Source organism: Colobus angolensis, unplaced genomic scaffold (assembly GCF_000951035.1).
Source record: "Colobus angolensis palliatus isolate OR3802 unplaced genomic scaffold, Cang.pa_1.0 Scaffold124, whole genome shotgun sequence".
Taxonomy (NCBI): Eukaryota; Metazoa; Chordata; class Mammalia; order Primates; family Cercopithecidae; genus Colobus; species Colobus angolensis.
The window spans coordinates 6,938,074-6,965,159 of NW_012113586.1; the positions used below are offsets into that span (position 1 = coordinate 6,938,074).

Sequence of the window (27,086 nt, forward strand, 5' to 3'; positions counted from 1 at the left end):
TCAAGAAAAGATTGAGAAGAATGCCTACCTGGTTTTGAAGACCCAATTTCAGCCTGTCCTAACTGCTTTTTCCTTTTCGCTTCCTCCACTGGATTTTCAAACTGGGTTTTCTGGTTAAGGTGACTATAGAATGCAGAAAAATATACATTTCAGTTTAAAATAAAACAGTAACATATTGTTAAATAGTCTATCATACAAATATGTATCTTTAGGCTATGGAACATAGAGAGACTGACAGATGATAGCAGTGGGGCTTTCTGTCAGCTAAATAAAGTCCTATAGAAGATGCCAAGCTGTGAAGCTTTTGATATTATATTTACTATAGCTTCTTCATAAACCTACCCAATATAGCCAATAACGGTTTTCAAAATTATAGCCTTCTTATCTGATGCAATCAGAAGTACTTGTTCTTGGTAATTTAATTTTTTTTTTAAAAAGGCAGTTAATGATAGAAGGGTTTTAATTTAAGTTTCTCCAAAATAAAGCAAGCTGAAAGACACTTTCAAAGAAATCTGTGTACAGAATCCTTTTTAAATTATATTACTATTACTTTTCCACTGACTCACCTATATCTGTTCAGTAGCAACTAAGAAAATGACTTGCTTTTATCAATTATAGTATAGAATAACTCTTTCACACTTAAATTTCTTCATAATTATATCATAATTAAATGAATAATTATAACATAGGTTCAACTGACATTTATGATTTGGGAACATTCACTACTGACTCTTGGAATGCATACTACTCTGTGAGAGAAAGCAGGAAACCTGGGGAGACTAGCTGCTAGGAGACTAGCCAAAACTATTCAACACGCTATGGGCAATAGTATGTTTTACAGAAGAAAAAGATCACTGTTCTTCTGGCAAGCCAGGTAACTGGAAGTTGGTTAAGAAAGCAACTGCTGTAAAAAAGATGTTTAGGACCTCGAATAGGTCTAATTCAGAAGCAATGGAAATCACATTCTAACACTTCCATAGTACAAATATATTTCAGCATATGCTACAGTTTTCCACTTTAATAAGAAGTGAGGTCGGGTACAATGGCTCATGCCTATAATCTCAGCACTTTAGGAGGCCAAGGCAGGCAGATCACCAGGTCAAGAGATAGAGACCATCCTGGCCAACATGGTGAAACCCCGTCTCTACTAAAAATACAAAAATAAGCTTGGCGTGGTAGCGCATGGCTGTAATCCCAGCTTTACTCGGGAGGCTGAGGTAGGAGGCTCACTTGAACCCAAGAGGCAGAGGTTGCAGTGAGCCAAGATCGTGCCATTGCACTCTAGCTCAGGCGACAAGAGTGAAACTCCATCACAAAAAAATAAATATAAAAAAAGAGGTAACACGAGTGAACACCAACAATTAAATACCAATTCATGAGAATTTCAGAACATGATTGTCTTTAGGTAGGCTGAATATTACAAAATGTACATATAAATAGTCACACAAGTTGAACATTTACTTTGCCTTTTTATTTATTTATTTTACTTTTTTTGGAGACAGGATCTCATTCTGTCACCCAGGCTGGAATGCAGTGGTCTGATCACAGCTCACTGCAGCCTCAACCTCTCAGGCTCGAGCGATATTCCCACCTCAGCCTCCTGAGTAGCTGTGACCACAGGTGTGTGCCACAATGCCCAGTAAATTTAAAAAAATATTTTTTTGTAGAGACGGGGTCTTACTATGTTGTCCACACTGGAGCTTTGCCATTTGCAAACATTAAGGGTCGTGGTAGAGAAATGGGCAGCAGGGACTAACATAAAAATTTTAAAAACCACCTTCAAAAAAAGGAATGTTAGCTTTCTCCATGTCACTTAGGCTACTAGTGCATATTAGTTCCACAACAGATGTGGTTACTTATTAAATAGTTTAAGAGATCTAAATATGGTAAGTGCCACTGGACATTCTTTGGGTCCTGATTTCAATAACACTCAAGTATGCTTCTGTTTTATAATATGAGGGGGACACCCCGTCCATTAACTGTTTAACTCTGTGAAAATAAAAATCTTAGGAACTACTTTAAAAAATCTATTTAAGAACTGATATTTTACATATTCTTTTGAAAAACAACTAAAAATTGACACTAAGAAAAGAATAAACCTGTTCAGAAAGAAGCTTGGCTCACTTTCACTTTAATATCATTGGCTAGAATGACTCACTTTGCCACCCAGGCATTAGAACATAAAAAGTAGTAATTTGTATTTATACCCTTTGTAATGTGTGGGGAGGAGAGTAGAAGTATGCAAATAAGTAATCCTTTTCCTAAAAATTTGACAACAGAATATAAGATTTACTGAAGGAAGTTATTATCTTCATTATCTTAAACTATCTAGACTAAAATGCCACTCAAAAAAAAAATCAAAAAATAAAGAAGTGAGAATACTGTCCTTTTCATTTAGTTACTTATACCTACACTATTATTAAGATACAACAAATTTTGTTTTCCATATAACCAGCTATGGGAAATGAGAGAGGAAAATATTATAGATTATCTGAAAGAAAAAAAGATAGCAAACAAGAATGATTAAATATTAGTACATAATGTGGCACATTATCTGTATTAAAATTTTATGCCTAATATCTGGACATTAAAAATTTATCTCAATGAAATATTCTTTCATAAAGAATTTTAGATGGCTGGGCATGACAGCTCACACCTGTGATTCCAGCACTTTGGGAGGCTGAGGCGGATGGATCACTTGAGGTCAGGAGTTTAAGATCAGCCTGGCCAACATGGGGAAAACCCATCTCTACTAAAAATACAAAATTAGCTGGGTGTGGTGGCACATGCCTATAATCTCAGCTACTCGGGGGCTGAGGTACGAGAATCACTTCAACCTGGGAGGCGGAGGCTGCAGTGAGCCAAGATCGTGCTGCTGCACTCTAGCCTGGGCGACAAGAGTAAAACTCTGTCTCAAAAAAAAAAAAAAGTTTTAGTTGTGAAAGCAAGTATATATTTTGACTTTGTCACCTAGATGCATCAAGATATTTAATGCTCATTACCCTGATCTAATCACTATGTGTACTGAAACATCACTATGCACCCCCAAAATGTGTATAATTATTACATGTTAATTTAAAAAAGACATGTAATGCAATACAATCAAGACCGCATTTCTAAATATATAAGCATATTTATAGCTATGCATATTTATATTTATGCATATTATAAGCATATTATATTTTTGGAACAATTTTATTTTAAAAAACAAATTCATCCATTTCAGAATCCCATCCTCTAAAATAAATACAAAGAAAAGCTACCATTGCAGTTGGTGTTACTACTATAAGGCTCCTGCCAAGAGCAATCATCGTGCCATCTGGTTTGACAAACTAAGAGAGCCAAAGAGTAGCCATTCAAGTAACAGCTTTTTATCTACATCAGTAAACTCACTGCAGATTACTATGGTTGAGATTCAAAACCTAACTAATCTGGGAATCAAGCCACACTCCATAGCTCAGCTGACTCCATACTAATGTGCATCTTGAGTACAGTCTGCTCCTTCTTAATCTAATACAAAACCCTCCTGTAAAATGAGCTCATTCTGGGAACAATCATACAAAATCATGTCGCTGTTGCTGTTGCTTCTAATTCAGGCTATTTCATGTACCTCCCTGACAACTAGGAGGAGGTCGCTTCAGGATTTGCCCTAAAGTTGCTTTAATATTATATCTTTGCATAATGGGCACCAGATCATTCAGCTCAAGGTTTTATAACAGGCAAATGACTTTCACCTTTTGACCATGTATTCAAATTCACTTGGAATGGGTAATAAAGAGAATGAGAATCATTATCTCAGAAATGTTCAGCAGTGTCAATGGCAAATAATAGCTGATTAGAGCCCAATTTAAAGAGACTAAACTTTGAGGGGAAGAAAAAAATCCTGCAAAACCTTTTCAGTTGGCCCCCAAATATTCCTTTAATGTGAAAAATGGTCGTTTCTTCCTTTAACAAAATATGACTTAGGAAAAAAATAATGACAGAGCTGCTGTATACTTTTTACATCACAGTATCAGTAAGATATTAAGTAACACAATGGAAACAAAATTAGCATAGCTTTCAAAGGAACCAAGACATTGAAATTCTGAAGTTATATACTTAAGTGTCAATCTAATTGAGTCATTTCCTTAGGAGACACCTTTAATTATAAGAAGTCATTCCAAAAATCCCTCTAACCACAGTGACTCAAGTAACAACCTGCACAATAGAATAAAGACTACAGTTGCAACAGGAGTCAGAGATGCTTACTTTAGGGATAATTACCAGGAAATGTCATTGGTTTATGCCTGTAAGTGTTGAAACACTAAGAAACAATCATAAAATTAAAGATGCTTGTGTTTGTTACTTTTTCAGGTTATAATAACATTTTGTCTTTGCTACCTAGGCAGCAGGTTTAACTCCTAGTCTCCAGGTAAATAGTAATGTTTCTGATACAATTATTTGTCTGCTGCTAGACGCTTTAGGTCAAATTCAATGTTTAGCATCTGGAAAGAAAGCAATCCCGATGGTCATAACAATGTAGCAATTAGATAAAGAAAAGAGAAGGAATTAGATAAAGAAAATTAGACACCGATGTTAGCTTAATTTCTCTGGCATTATAACATAGGCAGGTGTCTGGCACTCCTCTCCAATATATATTTATGTTTAAATTTAACTGTAACACCTGCCTAAGAAGCAACTTTCACCCCTAAAAAGAATACTAAGTTTTCCTGGAACAACTCCTTAAATGGGTACACCTTTAGGTGTATGCTTCAAAACTTTAGGTAATTATGTTATAATGCCCTAAAGTTCTTCCACTGCTTTCAGAAGCATACAGTGGTAGTGTTGGAAATTACCTTGATAATTAATCTAGTCCGTTGCCCTCATTTCAGTTTTCTATCAACTGACTTTCCCTTTAGAGGCTGTATTAGTAACAATAGTATCTACAGCTACTAATCCTCTAGGCAACTTCCCCCTTATTTTCTATATTTAGAAATTCAAAGCCAACTTCCGGGAAGCCCAGGGTCAATGTAGTACATGCTCACTGCCTCTACCTTTTCATACCTCTAGTTGAAAAACTCAACAGTGGGATCACAGAAGCATAAAGTGCTGTATCCAGTATTCTCTAAAGCTATATGCTGAAAGGAAAACATTTGGGAGAATATTAACTGAGGTAACAAACTTACTCAACATAGTATGTCCCATACTGAGGGTCCTCTATTTTCTCCCAGCCATAAGGAAGCTCTGTAAATAAAGAAAATTGAGTGAAATGCGAGATTCAAAATTGACAGAAAATAATTCACCAGTGAGTGAATTTATTATTTAATTATACTAATATTTGGGAGTCAGAAAGCTGAGGGCTCACTTCCAAGGAACAAACACAATGTAAGTCTGAGTGGCTTTTTCCCCAGCCAGTGAGAATTTCAGCAAGCATTAGAAGCCCAGAACAGAAGATGGCATTAAACAAAAAGGTGTTTATATGAACCACAAGCCATAAAAATGCTAATACAAATTACTGTATATTTCTTTCATTTAAAAACCTTGATCATGCTGACATGAGACATACGTACCCTGTAGTCCAACATAAGAAGCAGGTGCCTGTTCAGTTTTTTACTATTATACATAGTCATTTTTGATGCTATGTTTGGACCCACTTCTCCTCAAAGGCAACCCTAGTCTTAGACTTTTGCCATTTCAAGTGAGCAATCTAGATTTGCTTAAAACCTAGAAAGTACCTGCTTTCTCTTGGTGAACAGGATCTGAGTATCCGAAGGAACACTAATCTAACTACCACAGTGCTTTGTGTAATCTGTATTTGTGAATAACAAATATCTTACATAGCATTTTTATATATTACTAAATCTCAGTAATTGAGCAATAAAATATAACCAGAAATACTGAAGGTAGCTGAATTTCTGGAAGTTAAAAAAAATCTCTAGCCTTTCAACGTGAACTGACCTGAGCTTTTCAATGTGAATGTGAATCTTTTCCCTCCCACTTTGTCTGCATTCCTTGTAAAGTTAAGGTTTCTGAAGAACCACCTTATTGGATTAAGTTGGGAGGAATGTTCCTAGCAGGTGGTTCTAGTCCTATCCATTTTATATAGCAGTTGAGCAAAACATAATTTTTTTTTAAGTCCACAGTTGTACACTATGATATCCCACGCTTTCATTTTCAATTTCTCTTAAGAGTGCTTCTGCTATGCTGAAGGACGCACACACAAAAAGTACACTGGACAGCAAACAGGTTTAGAAAGTATCACAAGACTTATTAGTTTTGTAACATTTAGCCTCAGTTATGACATACCAACTTTGTAAGTAAAAATTCCATTATAATAAACTTGACAAGCTATACCGTTTTACTCTAAGAAAAATTATTGTTCTGCATTCAGAATATAAGAAAAGAACAGATGACTAGCCACCTGGTGAAAACCTCCAAATTACCCCTACCCCATTTCTCTACCACACTTTTCTGCATATATATTGATTGGTGGTTTCAAAGTTTGATGAGTTTTTGTGTTTTTCCTTTGAAGGACCTGGTTGAAATGTCTGAGGTGGGAAAGATGAGAACAAATGAAATATTAAAATAGTTGAAATATGTGAGAAGAGAACAAAACATTAAAAAGAACTGAGATGTACTTTAGTTTACTTTAATCCTCCTTAGCTATGAAGCAAATCTATCAAATAGATATAATATTTTATCGTCAAACAACTGTTTCATGGATAAGAGTACTTTTTTTTTGGAATATATCTGTAAAACTGCACTATAACACTTATGGACCTTCCATGAAAAATATTTTTTTTCTTTAAAAGAAATTTTCTTGAAATAGCATGGGAACTGAATAGAGCTGAGTAACGATGAATTCTACAGATGTACCAAAGTAGACCTAAGTTTTGTCTTTAGAGAAGTTTGGAGAAATTAAGGACTATAGAAATAGCTGAAGTAGTCCATTTGATATCTGAAAAATTCACTAAAAGGGATGTACTAATAGTTAATAAGGACAAAAGATCAACATAAATATATTTTAATGTTAACTTGAAAGTTAATTTAGCATTTTAGTTAACACTCAAGGTAATTAGCAACTAAGAGATTAACAGTCCTTTCTTTAGGAGGGTAAACAAATGAGCCATTTATCTTCTGGGTTATTTTATTAATTTTAAACCTTTACTACTGACACCATTAGCAAGTTTTTTTTTTGCATGCAGGGAAAATTAATAAAGAAGTGGTTATTATTTGTTCATTTAAAATGAAGGTAATAAAAATCAAGACTAAAATACCTAGCAATTTTATACACTATTTAGTGGATCAATTAATTTATTTATTTTATTTCTTTTTTCCTTTCTCCCTTCTCATCCTCCTCTCCCCATCATCCTTATGCAGAAATAAAAATTAGAAATATAACCCAGTTCTTGACTTCAAGGAGTTTACAGTCTAGACAGGAAGACAGAAGAGATAAATGATAAGATGAAGATAAACATGATCTTTTTTGGGGAGTACAGAGGAATAACATCAATTGCCTGGTAAGACTGCTATCAGGAAAGCCTTCTAAAAGGTGATGTTTAAGCAGTCTTTAAAGATAAGTTGGCTCACACCTGTAATCCCAGCACTTTGGGAGGCTGAAGCAGGTGGATCACGAGGTCAAGAGATCAAGACCATCCTGGCCAACATGGTGAAACCCCGTCTCTACTAAAAATACAAAAATTAGCTGGGTGTGGTGGTACACACCTGTAGTCCCAGCTACTCAGGAGGCTGAGGCAGGAGAATCGCTTGAACCCAGGAGGCGGAGGTTGCAGTGAGCCAAGATCGTGCCACTGCACTCCAGCCTGGTGATAGAACGAGTCAAAAAAATAAATTAATTAATTAAAAAGTTGGGATTAGGGAGAGGGAGATGATTCCAGATAGATGAAAGGGCATTGAGGTATTAAGAATGCTTGGTATTTTCCATAATTACAAATAATTTGGTAAACTAGAATGAAAGTTGTAGGCAAAGAGAAATAAATTTTATGAACAAGCACCAAATTACAACATTCTCAGACTGCTGTGTTGAGAAGTTTGATCTTTATTTTGATGATGATGGAGAATTGATTAAGGTGAACTGTGACATGATTTAATTTATATTTGAAAAAGATTATGGGCAGTGGTAACAAAGGAGGTAACAAAGGACGAAATAGATGGTGTGCGATGAGAATAAAGGCAGACAAGATAAACACTAATAGACTGCCTAAGAACTTGTGAAGACTGGAACTAAGGCAGGGGTAGTAGAATGGATAATAAGACAAAGAAGGTAAAGTAATAGAACTTAATGACTACCATGAGGATTGAGGAAGGGAAGGGAGGAAAGAGGCAAAAATGATTCCCAGGTTTCTGGCTCTTGTAGCATGGAAGTGATATATTATCAAACATATATTGAATAATTATGAAGATAGGCCTGCGCAGTGACTCACACCTGTAATCCCAGCACTTTGGGAGGCCGATGTGGGCGAATCATTTGAGGTCAGGAGTTTGAGACCAGCCTGAGCAACATGGTGAAACCCCCATCTCTACTAAAAATATAAAAATTAGCCGGGCGTGGTGGTGGGTTCCTGTAATCTCAGCTACTCGGAAGGCTGAGGCAGGAGAATTGCTCGAACCTGGGAAGCGGAGGTTGCAGTGAGCTGAGATCTCATCACTGCTCAGCCTGGGCAACAGAGTGAGAGTCATAAAAAAAAAAAAAAAAAAGAATAATTATGAAAATGGCTATGGAAATAGAAATTAGGATTTAATGTGGATTTAGAGGAATTTACAAGACAGATAATATGTAAAAAGTGCCTAGTAATGTGTCTACCACCAATGGACACTCAAGAAATGGCAGGCTTTTATTTATTTATTTATTTATTTTTGAGATGGAGTCTTGCTCTGTCGCCAGGCTGGAGTGCAGTGGCGCGATCTAGGCTCACTGCAACCTCCGCCTCCCTGTTTCAAGTGATTCCCCTGCCTCAGTCTCCCGGGTACCTAGGACTACAGGCCCATGGCACCACACCCAGCTAATTTTTTGTATTTTAGTAGAGACAGGATTTTACCATGTTGGCCAGGACGGTCTTGGTCTCCTGACCTCGTGATACGCCCGAATGGCAGGTTTTTAAAAGTCAGAATTGATAGAACTTGGAAGTTAACTGCAACAAAGAGGAGTGAGGAAAGGGTGAGGATGACAACCACTTTTTGGCTCAAGCAGCTGGGGGGATGTCATATCATCTGCTGAAGGCAGGAAGGGAAGGTGTTACATTTGAGTGATCTGTAGAACATCCTGGTAGAGATAAATAACAAGCTCTTGGCCATATGAACCTGGTACTCAAAAGAGAAATAAAAGAAGATAAAGATTTGAGAGACATTGTAGTAAAAGCTATGACAGCAGACATGATTACCTAGATAAGCTGAGCAGAGAAAGGTGAAGAACAGAACCTTAGGCGCACTGACATTTTAAGGGGCAAATGGAGAAAGTAAGAATCATCAGGGGGAATGGTATAAAAGAAGACAGAAGAGGAAGGGCATGGTCAGCATTAAAAAATGCTTTGTAAAGCTGTTAGGCATAAAGATAAGGGCTAAAAAGAGTCTGTAAAATCAGTAGTTTACTGGTAACCCTGAAAAGGTAAGAGGCAAAAGTCAGAATATTGTAGTAACTGGAAAGAAAAATAAGAGGTAGAGTCCTTAAGAATACATGACTTAAAACAAAAATTTGCTTGTGAAAAAGATAGTATAAAAACTATGGGGCCAAGAGAAAATGTGTTTATTTTTGATACAGGAAAGACCTAACCTAACCATCTTTTCCTGTGTATGAAGCCAAAGTATTCCCCTAAAAAGCTATTTCAAAAGACAAAACTATTTTGGGCATATCAAGCAGCTGGTTGGTTCTAAATCCCATGAATTTATCTTTCTTTCCTCTTCCCAGAATAGGATTTTTCTTGTTTAAATGTAAGAATTACAATTGTTTTCTCATGGTGGAGCTCTATTCAGTTGATAATTTTTTTATCACTCTCTAAGCTCTGAAATATCAACATTCAATACATTTGTAAGCTGCCTTTAGCAAAAATTTAACCTTTCTTTCATCATAAGAGAAATGGGATGGGTTGAGGGTAAAATGGATGCCTAATGTTGTATTTTCAAGACAACTACCTAACCAAAGCACTATTTTATTTGAATAGAAGATAAAATGTACATCAATTAAACCAAGCTGTTCAAGCTGTGTCCTTACACTGTATTTGAATACACAGCTAGGTTCAGAATATCAGAAGACTGGGAAGAAAAGGACATGTTTTAGAAACTGTAAGGTCTTTCTAGAAGATCTTAAATGTTCAGCAGAATGTAAACAATATCTTAAACTATAAAACCTACATTTAAAATATTATTCTTCTATTTTCAGCATCTACTCTGTGCAAAGTACTGCAGAGAATACTAATGTGAATCAGATATAGTTCATCCTGAAAATAGTCTTCTGTGGGGCTATTTTCCCCCTACTGAGTGGGGAGACAAACTGTAGAGAGAAAGTGGTAAAGTCTGCCTGAGCATAAAACAAATAGACTCGATGTTCTAAATTGTAGGCTCCCCCCAAGATCAGTATAGGCAATGTTAAAAAAGTGCACCCAGTGTGTAGATGGGAGAATAGCCCTTATTAAAGAGTTTCAAACATTCCTAGAATACCGAATGCAATTTTGATCATTCTATTTTAAGAAAAATATACTTAGGATGATCATAAAATGTACTGTCCACTTTTGAGAATAAAAGGGGATACTATTAACAATTATGCTGGGACAACGGGAATAAGCTGGGTTAGTCCTGGGTCAACTAAGACACATGTTCAGCCTTAATGTAAAGAGCACTAGGGGGAAATTTCATCCAATTATTCAAATTCCTTAGAGAATAAAGAATGGGAGGAATGTTTCCAGTTTCTCGGAGCCACCTCACTTTCTTCCCCAAGGAAGAAAGAATGTCTTATCTGACTGGGGAGTTTTACACAATGTACTCAATATGCTTGCCTCAGGGACTCTTGAGTTCTCTCAGTTTTGGTTAACAGCCTGCCTGCAGAGGTGTATTCTGGTCTGTTCTCTGCCATGTCTGCCCATTGGGAGTAGGCTTGCAGTTGAACACACAGGCCAAAGACTAAGTATTTATGTCTCCCTCCTGCAGGGATAAAATAACAGCAAGGCCATGTACATGCAGGGCTAACATTCATTCACTGGAATTCTCACTTCATCTGTCTGTCTCTGGTGTCTTTTTTTTTTACTTTCTTTTTTTTTTTTATTTTTATTTTTTATTTTTTATTTTTACTTTTATTTATTTATTTTTTGTCTCTGGTGTCTTATTTCTCTATTGACTACAAACTGGTGAATGAAGACAGGCTTATTATTTATTGGCCCCTCAAAGCCTCATTGAGATTAAACAGTATTTCCAAAAGGGCGACCAAAATAATCTAGAGGATAGAGTAGCTTCTTTCCTTTTTTCCCTTTCTTTCTCTTCCTTTTCCCTTCTTCCCTCCTTTCCTTTATTCCCTCTTTTCAAACATTCAAGTCTCTACTGAAAGGATATACAGATGAATGTGTCAAAAATCACTACTCTGAGTGTGGTATCTAGTTACAATGCAATGTAAGTGCCACAAGAGAGACATGTCATATGGTACTACTGAGCACAGAGGAGACAACATCTACTTCTGACTTGCAAGAAAATGACAGAAGGGGCTACAAAGAAATTATACTTTAGACTGGAGCTTAGAAGGATAATAGGTATGAGCCAGGTAGACACTGGAAACAAGACTGGTTCCTGGCAGAAGAAATGGGTATATGGCAAAGACAAAAAACATGTCAGATTTATGATATGAGAATACTTTGAAAAATAAATATGGAATATGATTCAATTATAAAAAATCTTTAATACTTAACCAAGAAGTCTGGACTTTATTCTGCTGACAATGGACAGCAAAGGAGAGACAGTTAGAAAATTAGTTTTAGAAAGATTAATTTGGTCTTACATAGTATCTCCAAGGTTTTTTGATCATGCAGTCTTTTTAGTAAAAAATCTGACATCTGCCCCTCTTCTAATATGTATATAATAAAACATATACAAAAATAGATGTTTTTAAAGGAGGTGATTAAATAAACAATTATGACTTTTACCTTGACGAAGCTGAAAAAGCTCATATATGGTCATATATGGCACACAAACAGTATCAGCTCTTCCACTTTCTTGCTATTAGTCTGGGTTTGCATATTTGTATTATCTTCAATCAGTAGTGTTTTTGTAGAAATCTTTTAAAGTGACATTTTATGTGAGGTTGGTTTAAAAACTATATAACTAGTCTATAAATCCACTTAACTGGGCACAAATCAACTGTAAAATTTCACAGTGTCCTTGAAAAAAGAGCAAAGGTGTCACACCCATTCCTCCCTCAAGGCACTCTGGTTAGAGTCTGTGATAATCCGACACATGGAATCAGTAAGAATGCCATTACCAATCTGTATGTAAAACAGTAGTGAAGCTTAGTTTGTTTCTTTTTCTTTCAGTAACAACATTATGAAAAATTAGTTCTAGTATTTTCTACTGGTTACCAGTGGATAGTTTGAGTATGATCATTTTGGAAACCACTGGCATAAAAGATATATTAAACAGGAAGAAAGACCAAGAATAATCCAAGTGTGTAGTGATTAGGAGAATGGAAAGGAAGATATAAAAGAAAAAGCACAGATAGAGAAAGAATAAATAAATAATCATGTGAAGAAGCAAATGTAGCAAAATGTTAATTGTAATATCTTAGTGGTGGGCATATGTATGTTCACTGTAAGATTCTTTTCATTTTCCTATATGTTGAAACTTTTGCATAATAATATATTGGCAAAAAGAGAAAAAAGAAAAAGCAACAGGACGTGAAAACTAAATCAGGAAGTAGAGTAAGAAGAGAGGAACAGGTAAAAATAATTGCAAAGATTTTGGCATAGATCATTATGAGAATGGTACCTATATGACAGAAAGAGGGACGGGGTGGTGTGAGGAGCAAGTTGTCAATTTAGTTTTAAATAAGCTTATTTGAAGTATTAGTAGGGAAATCAAAACAAAGACTCAAAAGCAAGAGGAAACAAATATAATTCAGAACAAAGGACAATACTAGAGATTTTGATAATGGGGCAGGCTATAGTAAACTGATAAAGCTATGAGAACAAATATTTTCTACAAAAGAAAACAAGAAAAGGCAGAAAACTAAACTGAAACAATTAGGGACCAGAAAAAAGAATGGAAGCCAGTAAAAGGGACATGCTCTAGAAGACAAATATCATGTTCACAATCAAAAAAGTCAACTTCTATAGTATTATATATTCTACTTTGCCTTTAGAATGGCTGATTTCACCATAAGAAGGAACTTACTATGGACCCAGGAGGAAGAGGCTGCAGTGAGTGGAGATTGCGCCACTGCACTCCAGCCTGGGCGACACAGAGAGACTCCGTCTCAAAAAAAGAATAATAATTGAGGTATAATTTACATACAATAAAATGCACAACTCTTAAGTGCCCTTTTAATGGTTAAAAAAAAAAAATCTGGCTGGGCGCAGTGGCTAATGCCTATAATCTTAGAACTGTGGGAAGCCGAGGCAGGAGGATCACAAGGTCAGGAGTTCAAGTTCAGCCTGGCCAATATGGTGAAACCCTGTCTCTACTAGAAATACAAAAATTAGCTGGGCGTGGTGGCACCTGCCAATAGTCCCAGCTACTTGGGAGGTTGAGGCAGAAGAATCGCTTGAAACTGGGAGGCAGAGGTTGCAGTAAGCCAAGATTGTGCCACTGCACTCCAGCCTGGATGACAGAGCACGATCCCGTCTTGGGGGAAAAAAAAAAATCGAGTGCTTGTTCAATTACAAAAAGTGAGTTTTGGCAATTGGATATGCCTGTGTAACTGTCACCTCAATTGAGATGGAGAATACAGCATTCCGGGAATTATCTCACTTTACCCCACTTCTACTCTCCCCAGTCATTTTCTGATTTCTATTACCACACATGAGTTTTGCCTGTTCTTAAGCTTTAAATAATGAATAATTGAAAACCTACTCTTTGGTGGTCTGGCTTCTTTTACAACATGTTTCTGAGACTCATCCATGTTGTTGAGTGTTATCAACACTTTTTTCTTTTGACTCATGAGTAGTATTTTACTGCATGAATATACCACAAATGGTTTATCCATTCTCTTCTTGATAGATATTTGGGATGTTTCCAGGTTTGAGCTATTAAGAGAAAGGCTGTCATAATCATTCTAGTTAAGTCTTTTGGGGAACATATGTTTTCATTTCTCTTTAGATATTACTTCATAGGAAACTGTCAAAAGTTCTAAAAAATGTTCAGGTAATTTTGTGTCCCCACTCACAATAAATGAAAACGCTAGTTGCTCTAAAATCTCATTAATCTTCAGTATTGTCAGTATATTTTATTTTACTATATATAAAAATATTACATATATCATATAATATATATGATATATGTATATTTATACTGGGGTATAAGTGGTTTTTAGTTACATGGATGAACTGTATAGTGGTGAAGTCTGAGATTTTAGTGCACTCATCACCCATACTTGGTACATACTTGTTTACCCATAGCTTAGCTCCCACTTATAAGTGAGTACACATAGTATTTGGTTTTCCATTACTGAGTCACTTAGAATAATGGCCTCCAGCTCCATCCAAGTTGCTGCAAAAGACATTATTTCATTCTTTTTCATGGCTGAGTAGTATTTCATGGTATATATATACCACATTGTCTTTTTTTCTTTTTATTTTTTTTTGAGATGGAGTCTCGCTCTGTCGCCAGGCTGGAGTGCAGTGATATGATCTCGGCTCACCGCAACCTCCACCTCTCGAGTTCAAGTGATTCTCCTGCCCCAGCCTCCCGAGTAGCTGGGATTACAGGTGTGCACCACCATGCCCAGCAAATTTTTGTATTTTTAGTAGAGGTGGGGTTTCACCATGTTGGCCAGGATGGTCTTGATCTCTTGGCCTTGTGATCTGCCCACCTCAGCCTCCCAAAGTATTGGGATTCCAAGTGTGAGCCACCACACCTGGCAATACCACATTTTATTTATCCACTCATCATTTGATGGGTACTTAGGTTGGTTCCTAAGTTGGTTCCATATGTTTGCAATTATGAATTATGCTATGATAGACATACATAAGCCGGTGAGTTTTTGATATAATGACTTCTTTTTCTTTGGATAGGTACTCACGAGTGGGATTCCTGGATCAAATGGTAGATCTAATTTTAGTTCTTTAAGAATGCTCCATACTGTTTTCCATAGAGGCTGTACTAATTTACATTCCAACCAGCAGTGTATAAGTGTTCTCTTTTCACCACACCCATGCCAACATCTATTGCTTTTTGACTTTTTAATGATAGCCACTCTGGCTGGAATAAGGTGGTATCTCATTGTGGTTTTAATTTACATTTTCCTGATGATTAGTGATGCTGAGCATTTTTTTTTCATATGTTTGTTGGCCATTTGTATATCTTCTTTTGAGATATGTCAATTCATGTAATTTGTCTACTTTTTACTTTTTGGTGGCATTATTTGGTGGGTTTTATTTATTAATTTTTCTGATTTGTTTGAGTTTCTTGTAGATTCTGGATATTGGTCCTTTGTTGGATGCATAATTTGCAAATATTTTCTCCCATTCTGAAGGTTGTCAGTTTCCTCTTATGATTATTTCTTTTGCTGCGTAGAAGCTTTTTTGTTTATAAAAGGCCCCATTTATTTTTGTTTTTGTTGCACTTGCTTCTGGGGTCTTTCTTTCCATGTTCATAAGGGATACTGGTCTGTAGTTTTATTTTTTTGTTATGTCCTTTCCTGGTTTTGGTATCATGGTGATACTGGCTTCATAGAAAGAGTTAGACAGGATTCCCTCTTTCTCAATCTTTTGGAATAGTTTCAGTAGGATTGACACCAATTATTCTTTGAATGTCTGGTAGAATTTGGCTGTAAATCCATTTGGCCTTGGGCTTTTTGTTGTTGTTGGCAATTTTAAAATTACTGATTCAATCTCACTGCTAGTTATTGGTTCAGGATTTCTATTTATTCCTGATTTAAGCTAGGAGGGTTATACGTTTCCATGAATTTATCTAGTCCTCTAGATTTTCTACTTTGTGTGCACAGAGGTATTCATAGCAGTATTTTGAGACAGGGTCTTACTCTGTCACCCAGGCTGGAGTGCAGTGGCATGATCACGGCTTACAGCAGCCTCAACCTCCTGGGCTCAAGCGATCTTCTCACCTCAGCCTCCCGAGCAGCTGGGACTACAGGTGCATGTTACGACACCCAGTGAGTTTTTGTATTTTTAGTAGAGACAGGTTTTGCCCTATTACCCAGGCTAGTCTTGAACTCCTGGGCTCAAGTGATCCATCCACCTTGCCTGTGATTACAGGCATGAGCCACCATGCCCAGCCTCTTGTCAATTATTTTAAGTCTTCCTTAATGTCTTTCAATTATGTTTTGTAGTTTTTAGTGTTGAGAACTTGCACACTGTTCAGAAGATATGTTCCAAGCTATCTAACTTTTTTGATGCCACTGTAGAGAGAATTTTAAACAATTACATTTTCCGATTGCTTCTTCCTAGAATACTCTTAATAACCCTTATAATCATGCTGAACAATATATGTGGAAATTCTGTTTAATTTCTTTTTATAGATTGGACTTCAATACAAGGAGGACTACTGTGAGCCTCATTTTATGCCACTTATTTTTAAAAACCAATTAATACATAGTTTCTGATTAGTAATACAAAACAAATGCAAATTTTATTCATTTGCAAAGGTAAAGACATCGCAAACAATTTTGGATGGAATAAATTCTATACTTATTTACAGAACTCTACTCTTCTTAAAACTTTGTTTATTTATGAGTTTTTAGAGACAGGGTCTCTCTGTTGCCCAGGCTGGAGTGCAGCGGCATGATCACAGCTCACTGTGATCTCAAACTCTTGGACTCAAGAAATCTTCCCATTTCAGCTCCCCATATAGCTAGGACTACAGGTATGTGCCACCACACCCAGCTCAAAACTATACTGTTAAATGTAATCTATAATATATAAGACAGATAAGTGCTATTATCTGATGATTCTTAGAGAAATAATTTTTCCTTTAAGCAGTAAAAAGTAAGTGTGTATATGTGTGGGGCCTATATTAAAGACTTTCATTGAATTTCTACTGCTGCTGTAAATGGCTAAGGAATAGCTATAGATACTTGCATATCTACTGTAATGTATACTAAATTAAGTTTACTTTAAAAACTTCAAAAGACATGATAAACCTAGCTTATGGTTGAGGATGTGCCTAATTTTTAAATATTTATTTAGAATTTTAAAAGTCTGTCTTCAGGGCAGATGTCAATGAAAGGGCAAATGTATTTTATTGTTGTTGTCGTTGTTTTTACAGAGAGTTAGGTAATCCTGAAAAAGAAATGAAATCTCTCATAAAGTTAGATGTAATGACATAATTACCACAGTCAGTTGATTATGATATCCACCCACTGCTTTTTTGCTTGTGTACATTATGGTTTGTTTAGAAGAACAAGAAAGGATTAAGAGAATAAGTATGATAGAATAAGTTTCTGAATCTCTACCTCCATCTTCACAGTCTTCAGGGGCTTTGGCTTTCTTACAAAGACGAGGATCCAACCAGGTGGTTGTCTTGGTATTGTGGCTGTAGAATAAAAATTTTAATTAGAAACAGTAAAATAAAGGAGGAGAAAATTATTTCAAAAGTAAAGATTAAAAGTGACTAAAAGGTATATGATGGTTGAACATTAATCTCCTAGAGCACCATTTGTATTCCTCAGATTCATTCATTAACCCTATTGTTCTCAGTCTACTTCAAAATTTCCATAAAGGAATGGTAATGCTAAGGCACTAACTTGAGAATCAAGACTTTAGAGAAGGCCTAAAATGCCAAGTATGGAATAACAGACACTATTTAAGCAGTTAAAAATGTTTCAAATGGTGGGCACACAGCCACATACAGTGCATTATCTAGCCAACAATACTACACTGAAAACCTTGTTTGCTCACTGGCTGAACTCCTTCCTCCTTCCCTTCAAAAAGTACTATATTTCTTGCATGCCTGTGCTATGTAGGTACTGTGCTGAGAGTTGGAATAAAATAAACAATCAGATAGAGCCCCAGCCATCAGGGACTCTTTAAAATAAAAGAGAATAAAATAAAGAGTTTTAAAGTGGCTGTTTCTGCCACATGCAAGTAAAAGCCACAGGTATAAATTCTGCTCTACAAAACTAAGTTTTCATCAGCACGATCCACACAGGGAAAAAAGGGAAGAACAAAAATATCCTGCTCCTGGCTTCATTTTATGATATAGGCCAAAGATGACTTTAGAGAGCAGTATCTGTTTAATTTCATTATATGTCATAGTCAGTTAGTTTCAGATCAGGTCACCATGCAGCAGATACTAATGCCCAAACAAAACTATCTCATTGCTTAGTGGACAAACAGTGTTAGTTTAAATATCTGAAATAAAAGGATGTTAAAGAAAGAAAAAGTCTCATGGAAGAAAATACAAAGGAAGGGAATAAAATATAAATTAAAGTTATTGTTATTATTATTATTATTTTGAGATAGAGTCTTGCTCTGTTGCACAGGCTGGAGTGCAGTGGCATGATCACACCTCACTGCAGCCTTGACTTCCCGGGCTCAAGTGATCCTCCTGCTTCAGCCTCCCAAGTAGCTGTGACTACAGGGGTGCGCCACCATGCCCAACAACTGAAAAAATTTTTTTTGTAGAGAGGCCTTGCTATGTTGCCATGCTGGTCTTGAACTCCTGGGCTCAAGTGATTCTCTTGCCTAAAGTTATTATTGGAATACCATGTCATACTTAACTGAAGTAATTAACTGTTATTAATTAGTAACAATGAATGTAAACAAGTTATTTTTCCTGAGTGTGTTTAACATGAGATAAACTCACTAATCTGTACCTTGACCACTCTTAGAAAACAAAGCCAATAAGGTCTCAGGGAATTAATCATATCTTCTATACCTTTTCTAACTGCTAAGCTACTTACAGAGCTATGCAGCCATTGCCAGGTATAATATTAGCTGGTAGAATGTAATAGAAACACTTTTTTTTACTTTTATTTTTATTTTTTTGAGATGGAGTCTCGCTCTGTCACCCAGGCTGAAGTGCAGTGGCCTGATCTCGGCTCACTGCAAGCTCCGCCTCTCACGTTCACATCATTCTCCTGCCTCAGCCTCCCCAGTAGCTGGGACTACAGGTGCCCACCACCACATCCGACTAATTTTCTGTATTTTTAGTAGAGACGAGGTTTCGTTGTGTTAGGCAGGATGGTCTCGATCTCCTGACCTCATGCTCCGCCCTCCTTGGCCTCCCAAAGTGTTGGGATTACAGGCATGAGCCACTGCACCCGGTCAGAATACTTTTTAACTATGCCGAATAATAGCTAATTTCTGTAAAAAAAAGTGAGATTGTTTCTAGAAAGTCTATATTACTCATGCTATTAGAGAAATAATCTCCCCAATCTTAAAAGTTTTTTGCTGAGAAAAAATTTAAAAAATGAAAGGGATGAGAACTCAGGGGCCTAGGAGCCACACAGATTGTCAGGAAACAACAAAAACAATAACAACAACACGAAAATACCTTGCTAAATCAAACTAAAAACTGCTACTTGAGAAAAGCTTAACTTAGGTTCCCATGATCCAAAATTTTATTGCTAAATTAGCAGATGTAGGCAATTTGCTAAAATTTTACCCAACATTTTCCAATGAAAAGAAATATCCATAGGGGCTATTTTATATGAACATTATTTTCCTACAGTTGCATTTTTCAACAGCAGCAGTAATACAGATCAACCATATTGGTTATACCAAACAAAACAGCTTTATCTAGCAGCAAATATTTAACTATATTCTACACATTAACCCTTTATTATATAAGGTTTATAAATATTTTCTCCTATTCTATATATTGCTTTTTCAATCTGTTGTTTGTTTTCCTATGCAGAAATTTTAAAGTTTGATGTAGTCCATTTTTGTCTACTTTTGTTTTTGTTTCCTGTGCTTTTGGTGTTACATCTAAGAAGTCCTTGGCAAATCCAATGTCGTAAAGCTTTTTCCCTGTGTTTTCTTCCTTTTTATAGTTTCAGGTCTTATGTTTAGATCTTTAATCCATTTAAATATATTTAGCTATAAAAAGATTTCTTTTTATAAATTCTTCTCCCCTTTACTAACTTAGCCCTGTTTGCAAGGTGAAGTACTATCAGATTAAATGTCTCATAATCTGTTTTCAAAGATATTTTAGCTACTTCTAATGACTCTACACCTTATTTTGGGGTTTAGCTCTAAAGTCAGCATGAAAGTCAAAAGTCTAAATTTCCCTTAACAAACCCCTTAAAGTTGTCAGTAAAGAAGAATATACCACCTGGTTGTACTTGTTTTACATAATTGTGGTCATGAATGTTTATATAAATGTATAACCTCATCAATAATGTGCAATCTATAGTAAAAAGAATGCTACACATCCAAAAATCTATGTCTTTTAAAAACTAGAATCCTATTTGGTATAGCAAGACGCTCACTCTTTTGGAAGGGGACGGAATTGCGAATATCTAAGGAAACAGATTCAAGATCCCCACTACAAATTCATTTCTGAGTATATGTTCTTTGAGTGTAGTACCCAGACCCAAATATTTTAACCGTTATTTAATTGTTATATTCTGTAACTTTACTACATTAATATTCTACCTTTGGGCGAATTACTTTAAGATGAGAATTACAGCTACACGAGAACATAAAAATTCTTCATGATAAAACTTCCAATAATTATTTGCATAATATTATTCTCTAGTACAAAGAACATACAATTTTAGGTTGATCTAATACATGTGGTAATCAGTATTCTCTATGAATACTATATTAATAGTGCTTTCTCATAAAAGTAGTGTTTTTTGTGAACTTAAGTTTGTACCAATTACTCTGACATCAAGTGATATTTTCTTCCTGCATCATTCAACTATACTGCCTGAACACATCAAACTCAAACTCTAAGACTGAAAATATTTAATTCAGATAATAATATATTCCTACTCATGATGACAATTCTTGAAATCCTCATTAAGCTGGACAATCTACCTAAAAGTTTTTTAATAAGCAAAGCAAAATACCCTTTATTCTTTACATTTTTCACCGTTCGTGATGAACTGTTTTTAATCCTCCTGCTCTTATAAAACCAGAAGTCAAATACACTATTCCTTTATCCAAGTCAAATAAAAATGAAGTGTCAGATTAAATCAGATTAAAAATCAACTGTCAGTTTTATGAAAACTATTTTTAAAGAAAGAAAAAGAAATGAGTCTTCTGAAAAAGGTTTGTGTCCAAAATGGGGTTTAAAAAAATCTTAGGCAATCCTCAAGGTGTTAGGGCACATTAGAAGAGATAGAGACATTTGCTTACTCAATGAAGTAGATCATCCCTGTGTCAGTGTAGGCCATTTCCCAGTTTTTGGGCAGTGGTTCCAGAGTCTCATCTCTCATCATATAATTTCTAAAGTCCATGGAGCTATTTGTTTGGTTGTAACTTGGAACAGTCTTCATCCAGTCAGATGACTCAGAATGCCTCTCTCTGTTTTCTGCCATTGTTCAAAACAGAACAGTGTGAAAAGTAAAGTTACATTTTTCTTCAAACAGCACCTTTCATTTCTAAAAAAAATTCCAAATACGTAAATATTACAAATTTCTTATCTATTATGTCCACATTCTGCTATAAATTTTAAAATAACCAACATATTCAACTCTTTTCCCCTACTCATTGACAACTAACTCTGTATAGCACCTCTGATGCTAGTCTGGGAAAGAAGCAAAAAACAACACTAGAATTAATTCAGTATAAATCCTAATAAGCCACAGCAGCTACAGCAGCACTAATGTAGTCCTTTTACGTGTCAGGCTCTATTTTAAGTGCTTTCTATAAGTTAACTCATAATCATCACAGCAACCCTGTGAGTATCCATTATTAATCTCCCTGTTTTACAGACTCAGAAAACTAAGGCACAGAAAGGTTAACTTAGTCATAATTACACTGCCAATAAACAGCAAAGCCATGAGTTGAATCTAAGTGGTCCATGCTCTTACCTGCTATACTAAGCTACTTTGTACACATTTAACACTGGCCTTTAAATAATAGTAATTTTAAAAAATTACACTCAATAGAGTTCCTGTTGTTAAATATAATTCCGGTTAGTAATATTAAAACCCTTTTAGAGTCCCAAGGCCCATAATGTAGGTAAGAATACTAAAATTTGGGTACTGTCTAGGGAGTTCACAATTCGTATACTTAAAACTTGTTTCTAAAACTTAAACGATGCTATGTAATATCACTATGACAACTTCAAATTACAGGCAATGGCCAGATTCAGAGAATCTGAGAGAGATCTTATATATCCTGAGATATCCTTCTCTATAGTATTTCAACTCCAACCATCCTTTATCTAACTATGCCCTACTACTTACTACCTTTCACTATTCTTTATCCTCTATCCATTTCCCCATTGCCCTGCTAACCCAACTTAAATTCCATGATGAACCACTATAATTATTCCCTTGTAAATATTCCTGATTCCTTTGCCCTAACCTTACTTCGTAATACTGCCTGGCTAAATCAGAACTCTGCTTAAATCCTACTCTCCACCTACTCCATGTCAGCATATGCAGCTGAATACAGGCAATGTTGACAAGTTTACTTTAAATTAATGATCACTAACTTTAAGTGGGCATTTAATGATCATGGTGATCATAGCATATTTCTTTAGTTGATTCACTCTGACACTCTCCAAGATAATTATTTCATACCTTCTTTCTTCTTAAACCATCCACCTTATCCCTCATCTCATTTGATGACCTTGTGTCTTATTTCACTAAGAAAATAGAAGCAAGCAGAAGAAAACTTCCACAAACTCCCACCATCACATCTACACAGCAACTGTGCCCATTGACTCCACCATCTGTTACTACGGAAGAACTGCCTGTACTCCTAGCTATGGCTAACCCTCCAATTATAAATTATATCCCATCCTCTCCTGCCTACAGCAATTCTTTCACTCTCCTTCCTGCATCACCAATCTTCTTTATCTATTAGATCATATCCATCCACATAAAAACATGTTCCCAGTTCAGTAAAAAGAAAATAATTCTCTGGCCGGGTACAGTGGCTCACGCCTGTAATCCCAGCACTTTGGGAGGCTGAGGCGGGAAGATCACGAGGTCAGGAGATAGAGACCATTCTGGCTAACATGGTGAAACCCCATCTCTACTAAAAATACAAAAAAAAATTAGCTGGGCGTGGTGGCGGGCGTCTGTAGTCCCAGCTACTCGGGAGACTGAGGCAGGAGAATGGCGTGAATCTGGGAGGCGAAGCTTGCAGTGAGCCAAGATCGCACCACTGCACTCCAGCCTGGGCGACAGAGCGAGACTCCTTCTCCAAAAAACAAAAAAAAAAATTGTCAAAAAAAAAAATTGTCTTTACTCCTTGGCAGCCAACCTATTTCTCTCCTCTTTACACCAAACCATCTTGAAATAGTTTATATTTGCTAACTCCTCTTTCACTCTTCCAGTTCCTCTGGACCTCACTCCAACAAGGCTTTTAAATTCCTATCATTAAACTATTCTTATCGAGGTCATCAATAACCTCTACATTGCTATATCCAGTGATCATTCCTCAGTTCCATCCTACTTGAGTTACCAGCAGCATCTGATCACTTTCTTCCTTGCACATTCAGTAACCTCCTAACTGGTATCCCTATTTTGCCCATGTCCTCCATTTGCCTATTCGCAAAACAGTAGTCAGGATAAGCCTGTTAAAAACTGTTTGTACCATGTTACTCTTTGAATCAAAACCCCATAATGGTTTCTCATTTCAGAATAAAAACCAAAATTCTTCCAATGACCTACAAGATCCTGTATGATATGCATTCCTCCCTCCTCATACCCATCATTATCTAAATGATCTTATTGGTTACTGTTCTATTCTATTTCCTTCCATCACTCAGATCCAACCATTCCAATAGAATGCATTGTCCACATTGTATCCAACCACTCTGGTTTCCTTGCTATTGCCTGAATATTCTAGGTATGTTTCCATCACTGGGCATTTGTACCTCCAGTTCTGTCTGTCTAGAATGCTCTTTTCTCAGATATCCTGAGTTTACTCACTCGATTCTTTCAAGTCTTTTCTTCCACACTATCTAAAATTGCAAACCTTGACCACCATATCTTACCACCTCCTGCTCTGCTTTGTTTTTCTCTGTAGCACCATCTAACACACTATGTATGTTATTCATTTAAGTTGGCAAGTTCTGTCTCTCCCACCAGAAAGTATAGTTCATGACAGATTTTTGTCCGTTTTGTTCACTGCTTTATTTCTAGCATTTAGCACAATGGCATTTAGTATTCTAGTAAGTGCTCACTACATACTTGTTGAATAAATAAATGAATCAAACATATGATTTATTTTGTATGCAGAAAAAATGATAGAAATCAAAAGGTACCTAATGTATAAATCAATCAGGAAAGGAGTTACATTCTTGGAAACTAACCATGTTGGAGAAAAGCAAAAGCAAGTATATAATCTATAATATTTTTCTTAATAAAGTTCCAAGTGATTGAATAAAGGAGTTTGCTTAATAGCCAATGACTTGTGAAGATGTTCTTTATATAAAACCGTTTCTTAGAAAAAAATTATAATTATTATATAACATATGTTACTGTACAAGGCCATTTTAGCATTCTTTTGGGTTATTTCTTCAGCAAGATATAATAAACATACTGGTGTGCACAAATAAACCTCTACCTAACCTCTCCTCATTTCTACTCCCGAACAATTTTCTGATTTTTCAAGGCAGGGATTCAAAAACGATACACAGGCCAGGCACGGTGGTTCACACCTGTAAGCCCAGCACTCTGGGAGGCCAAGGCAAGCAGATCACCAGAGGCCAGGAGTTCGAGACCAGCTTGGCCAACATGGTGAAACCCTGTCTCTACTGAAAATACAAAAATTATTTAGGCAGGGTGGCACACGCCTGTAATCCCAGCTACTTAGGAGGCTGAGACATGAGAATTGCTTGAGCCCGAGAGACAGACTGCAGTGAGCCAAGGTCGCACCACTGCACTCCTGCCTGAGCAACTGAGGGCGACTCTGTCTCAAAACAAACACACAACCAAACAAACAAAGAAACAAAGAACAACAAAAGCAATACACAAAGCACATTTCCCCAACTTTGATTAGTTAACTAACAACTACAGTTCATACTTATTCAGAAGGTGAATTCTGTTTGTAGGCAGGTGCTTTGTATTTTTTCACTTAAATGTCCTATATATTTTCTATTACAAAGAAATACGTAATTCAATGTAAGTGTCCTATGGTATCTATACATAAGAGGTAGTATACGAACTGCCTCCCACATACCCTTGGATATATTCCCTTTAAATATTAATATCAAAGAGTGTATAACATCAGTTTAACAAGTGACTTACATGAAGCATAAACTATAGAGATTACAAACAAGTTTACCTCTAAAGGAACTGCGGTGATCCCTTAAAGGCTTTGTATTAGGAAGTAAAAAAACAATATTTTCTTTTCCCTTAAATCAAGAACATATAAATTCCCATATTGGGAAAGATTCATGGTCTCCAATCCTACTGTTTAGCATTTTTAAATGTTAACAGACTTAATTTTGTGGGATAGCAGAGCTGGTATCAACATTAAAAGGCTCAACGGTGTGATGACTTCCCTTAGTAACTCCTAAAAATTAGATGTGAATTCACCTAAACCTTTTAAAACCTGTTTTTAGTATTTACATTTAAATACATTGGGATAATCCATTTAACATTAAACGCACTATGTGGCATAACTATGTAAAAAGTTAGGACTATAAAAACGGACTCACACTCTGGAGTGGGACATAAACAATGAATGTATTAACTCAATAAATATACATATCAAATTTTAATAATTGATGAAGAAAAAGATAAGGGTGCTTTGGGAAAATGATAAGGACATGTGTTCTGCAAATTTGAGGATTTTAGTTCCTATTACATGCCAGGCATTGTTTTTGATGGAAGGGACAGAACAGTAAACGAAAAAAGCAAAACTTCAGCCCTATGAAGTTTACATTCTAGTGTTCTGAATGGAATTTTGGCAATGGGTACCACTGAATAAGCTCAGCTGTGATTTTATGGTTTCCTAGTTATACTCTCAGTTACAAGTCTAATAACCCTCTAAGCAATCACCACATTAATTAGGGCTACTCAAAATGAGCAGATTCTTCCCCACTGAATTTCTGCTGGTTTTACATTTAATTAAGGGATTCATATTTGAAAATGTGAGTGAATCTAAAATTTAAATTCAAAATATTATAAACCAACCTTTTAGATAATTTTTACCAGCATACTTTCAAGCCCTATTTACTTTGTTTAGACTGAAGTCTACATTCTAAAACATCCATATATTGTTTACATCCTGTAAAGTCAGACATAGACCAACAAGATTCCCATATTGCAACATCAGAGGCAAATCTCAAATATTTTAAACAGCGGAGTAACTAATGATAGCTTATCATTAATTTATCCAAATTGGAACAATTCACTTTAGCTTAAAGGATGGTCTACGGAAATACACTTTGTTCCACATACAACCTTTACAAAAAAATGAAAATCCCATCACTTGCTCTTCATATGCTTTGTAGAAAATTTTAGTGGTTTTAATTCAACGTAATAGTAAAATCAATCTAGAAGATCAGTTAAAAGTTGTTCATCTATTACAAACCTGCATTTCCACTGCCATTAATAGCTTCCTTGTCCTCATCTTCTTCCTCTTCAGGAAGAGAGCTATCCATTCTTTCCATCTTGCTGACAGATGTAGTTCGTTTTCTTTGAGATTCTGCATCAAACTCATTATCAAAGAGGACTTGATCAACTGGATCTGGCTGAAAAGGGCTGGGTTCTGCTGGAGGCTTGGGAGTTCCATAGAAGTTTCCTGAAGTGAGTAAAATAGCAGCTGAAATTACTAATGTTTAAGTGAGAGTCAGAGCAATTT

General features: G+C 36.0%; 1 protein-coding gene across 2 annotated transcripts in view; it reads right to left on the reverse strand.

The window, feature by feature from the left end:
- MAGI3 (membrane associated guanylate kinase, WW and PDZ domain containing 3) overlaps positions 1 to 27,086 on the reverse strand; it is a 280,854-nt gene that overhangs the window by 61,351 nt on the left and 192,417 nt on the right. For both annotated transcript variants that reach the window (XM_011933140.1, XM_011933141.1), the window contains exons 4-8: positions 26,817 to 27,026; positions 21,453 to 21,627; positions 17,600 to 17,679; positions 5,166 to 5,223; positions 29 to 123 (exon numbers count right to left, since the gene is read on the reverse strand). In XM_011933140.1, coding sequence (XP_011788530.1) covers positions 29 to 123; positions 5,166 to 5,223; positions 17,600 to 17,679; positions 21,453 to 21,627; positions 26,817 to 26,895 — 487 coding nt within the window. In that variant the 5' untranslated portion in view covers positions 26,896 to 27,026. The remainder of the gene's footprint in view (positions 1 to 28; positions 124 to 5,165; positions 5,224 to 17,599; positions 17,680 to 21,452; positions 21,628 to 26,816; positions 27,027 to 27,086) is intronic.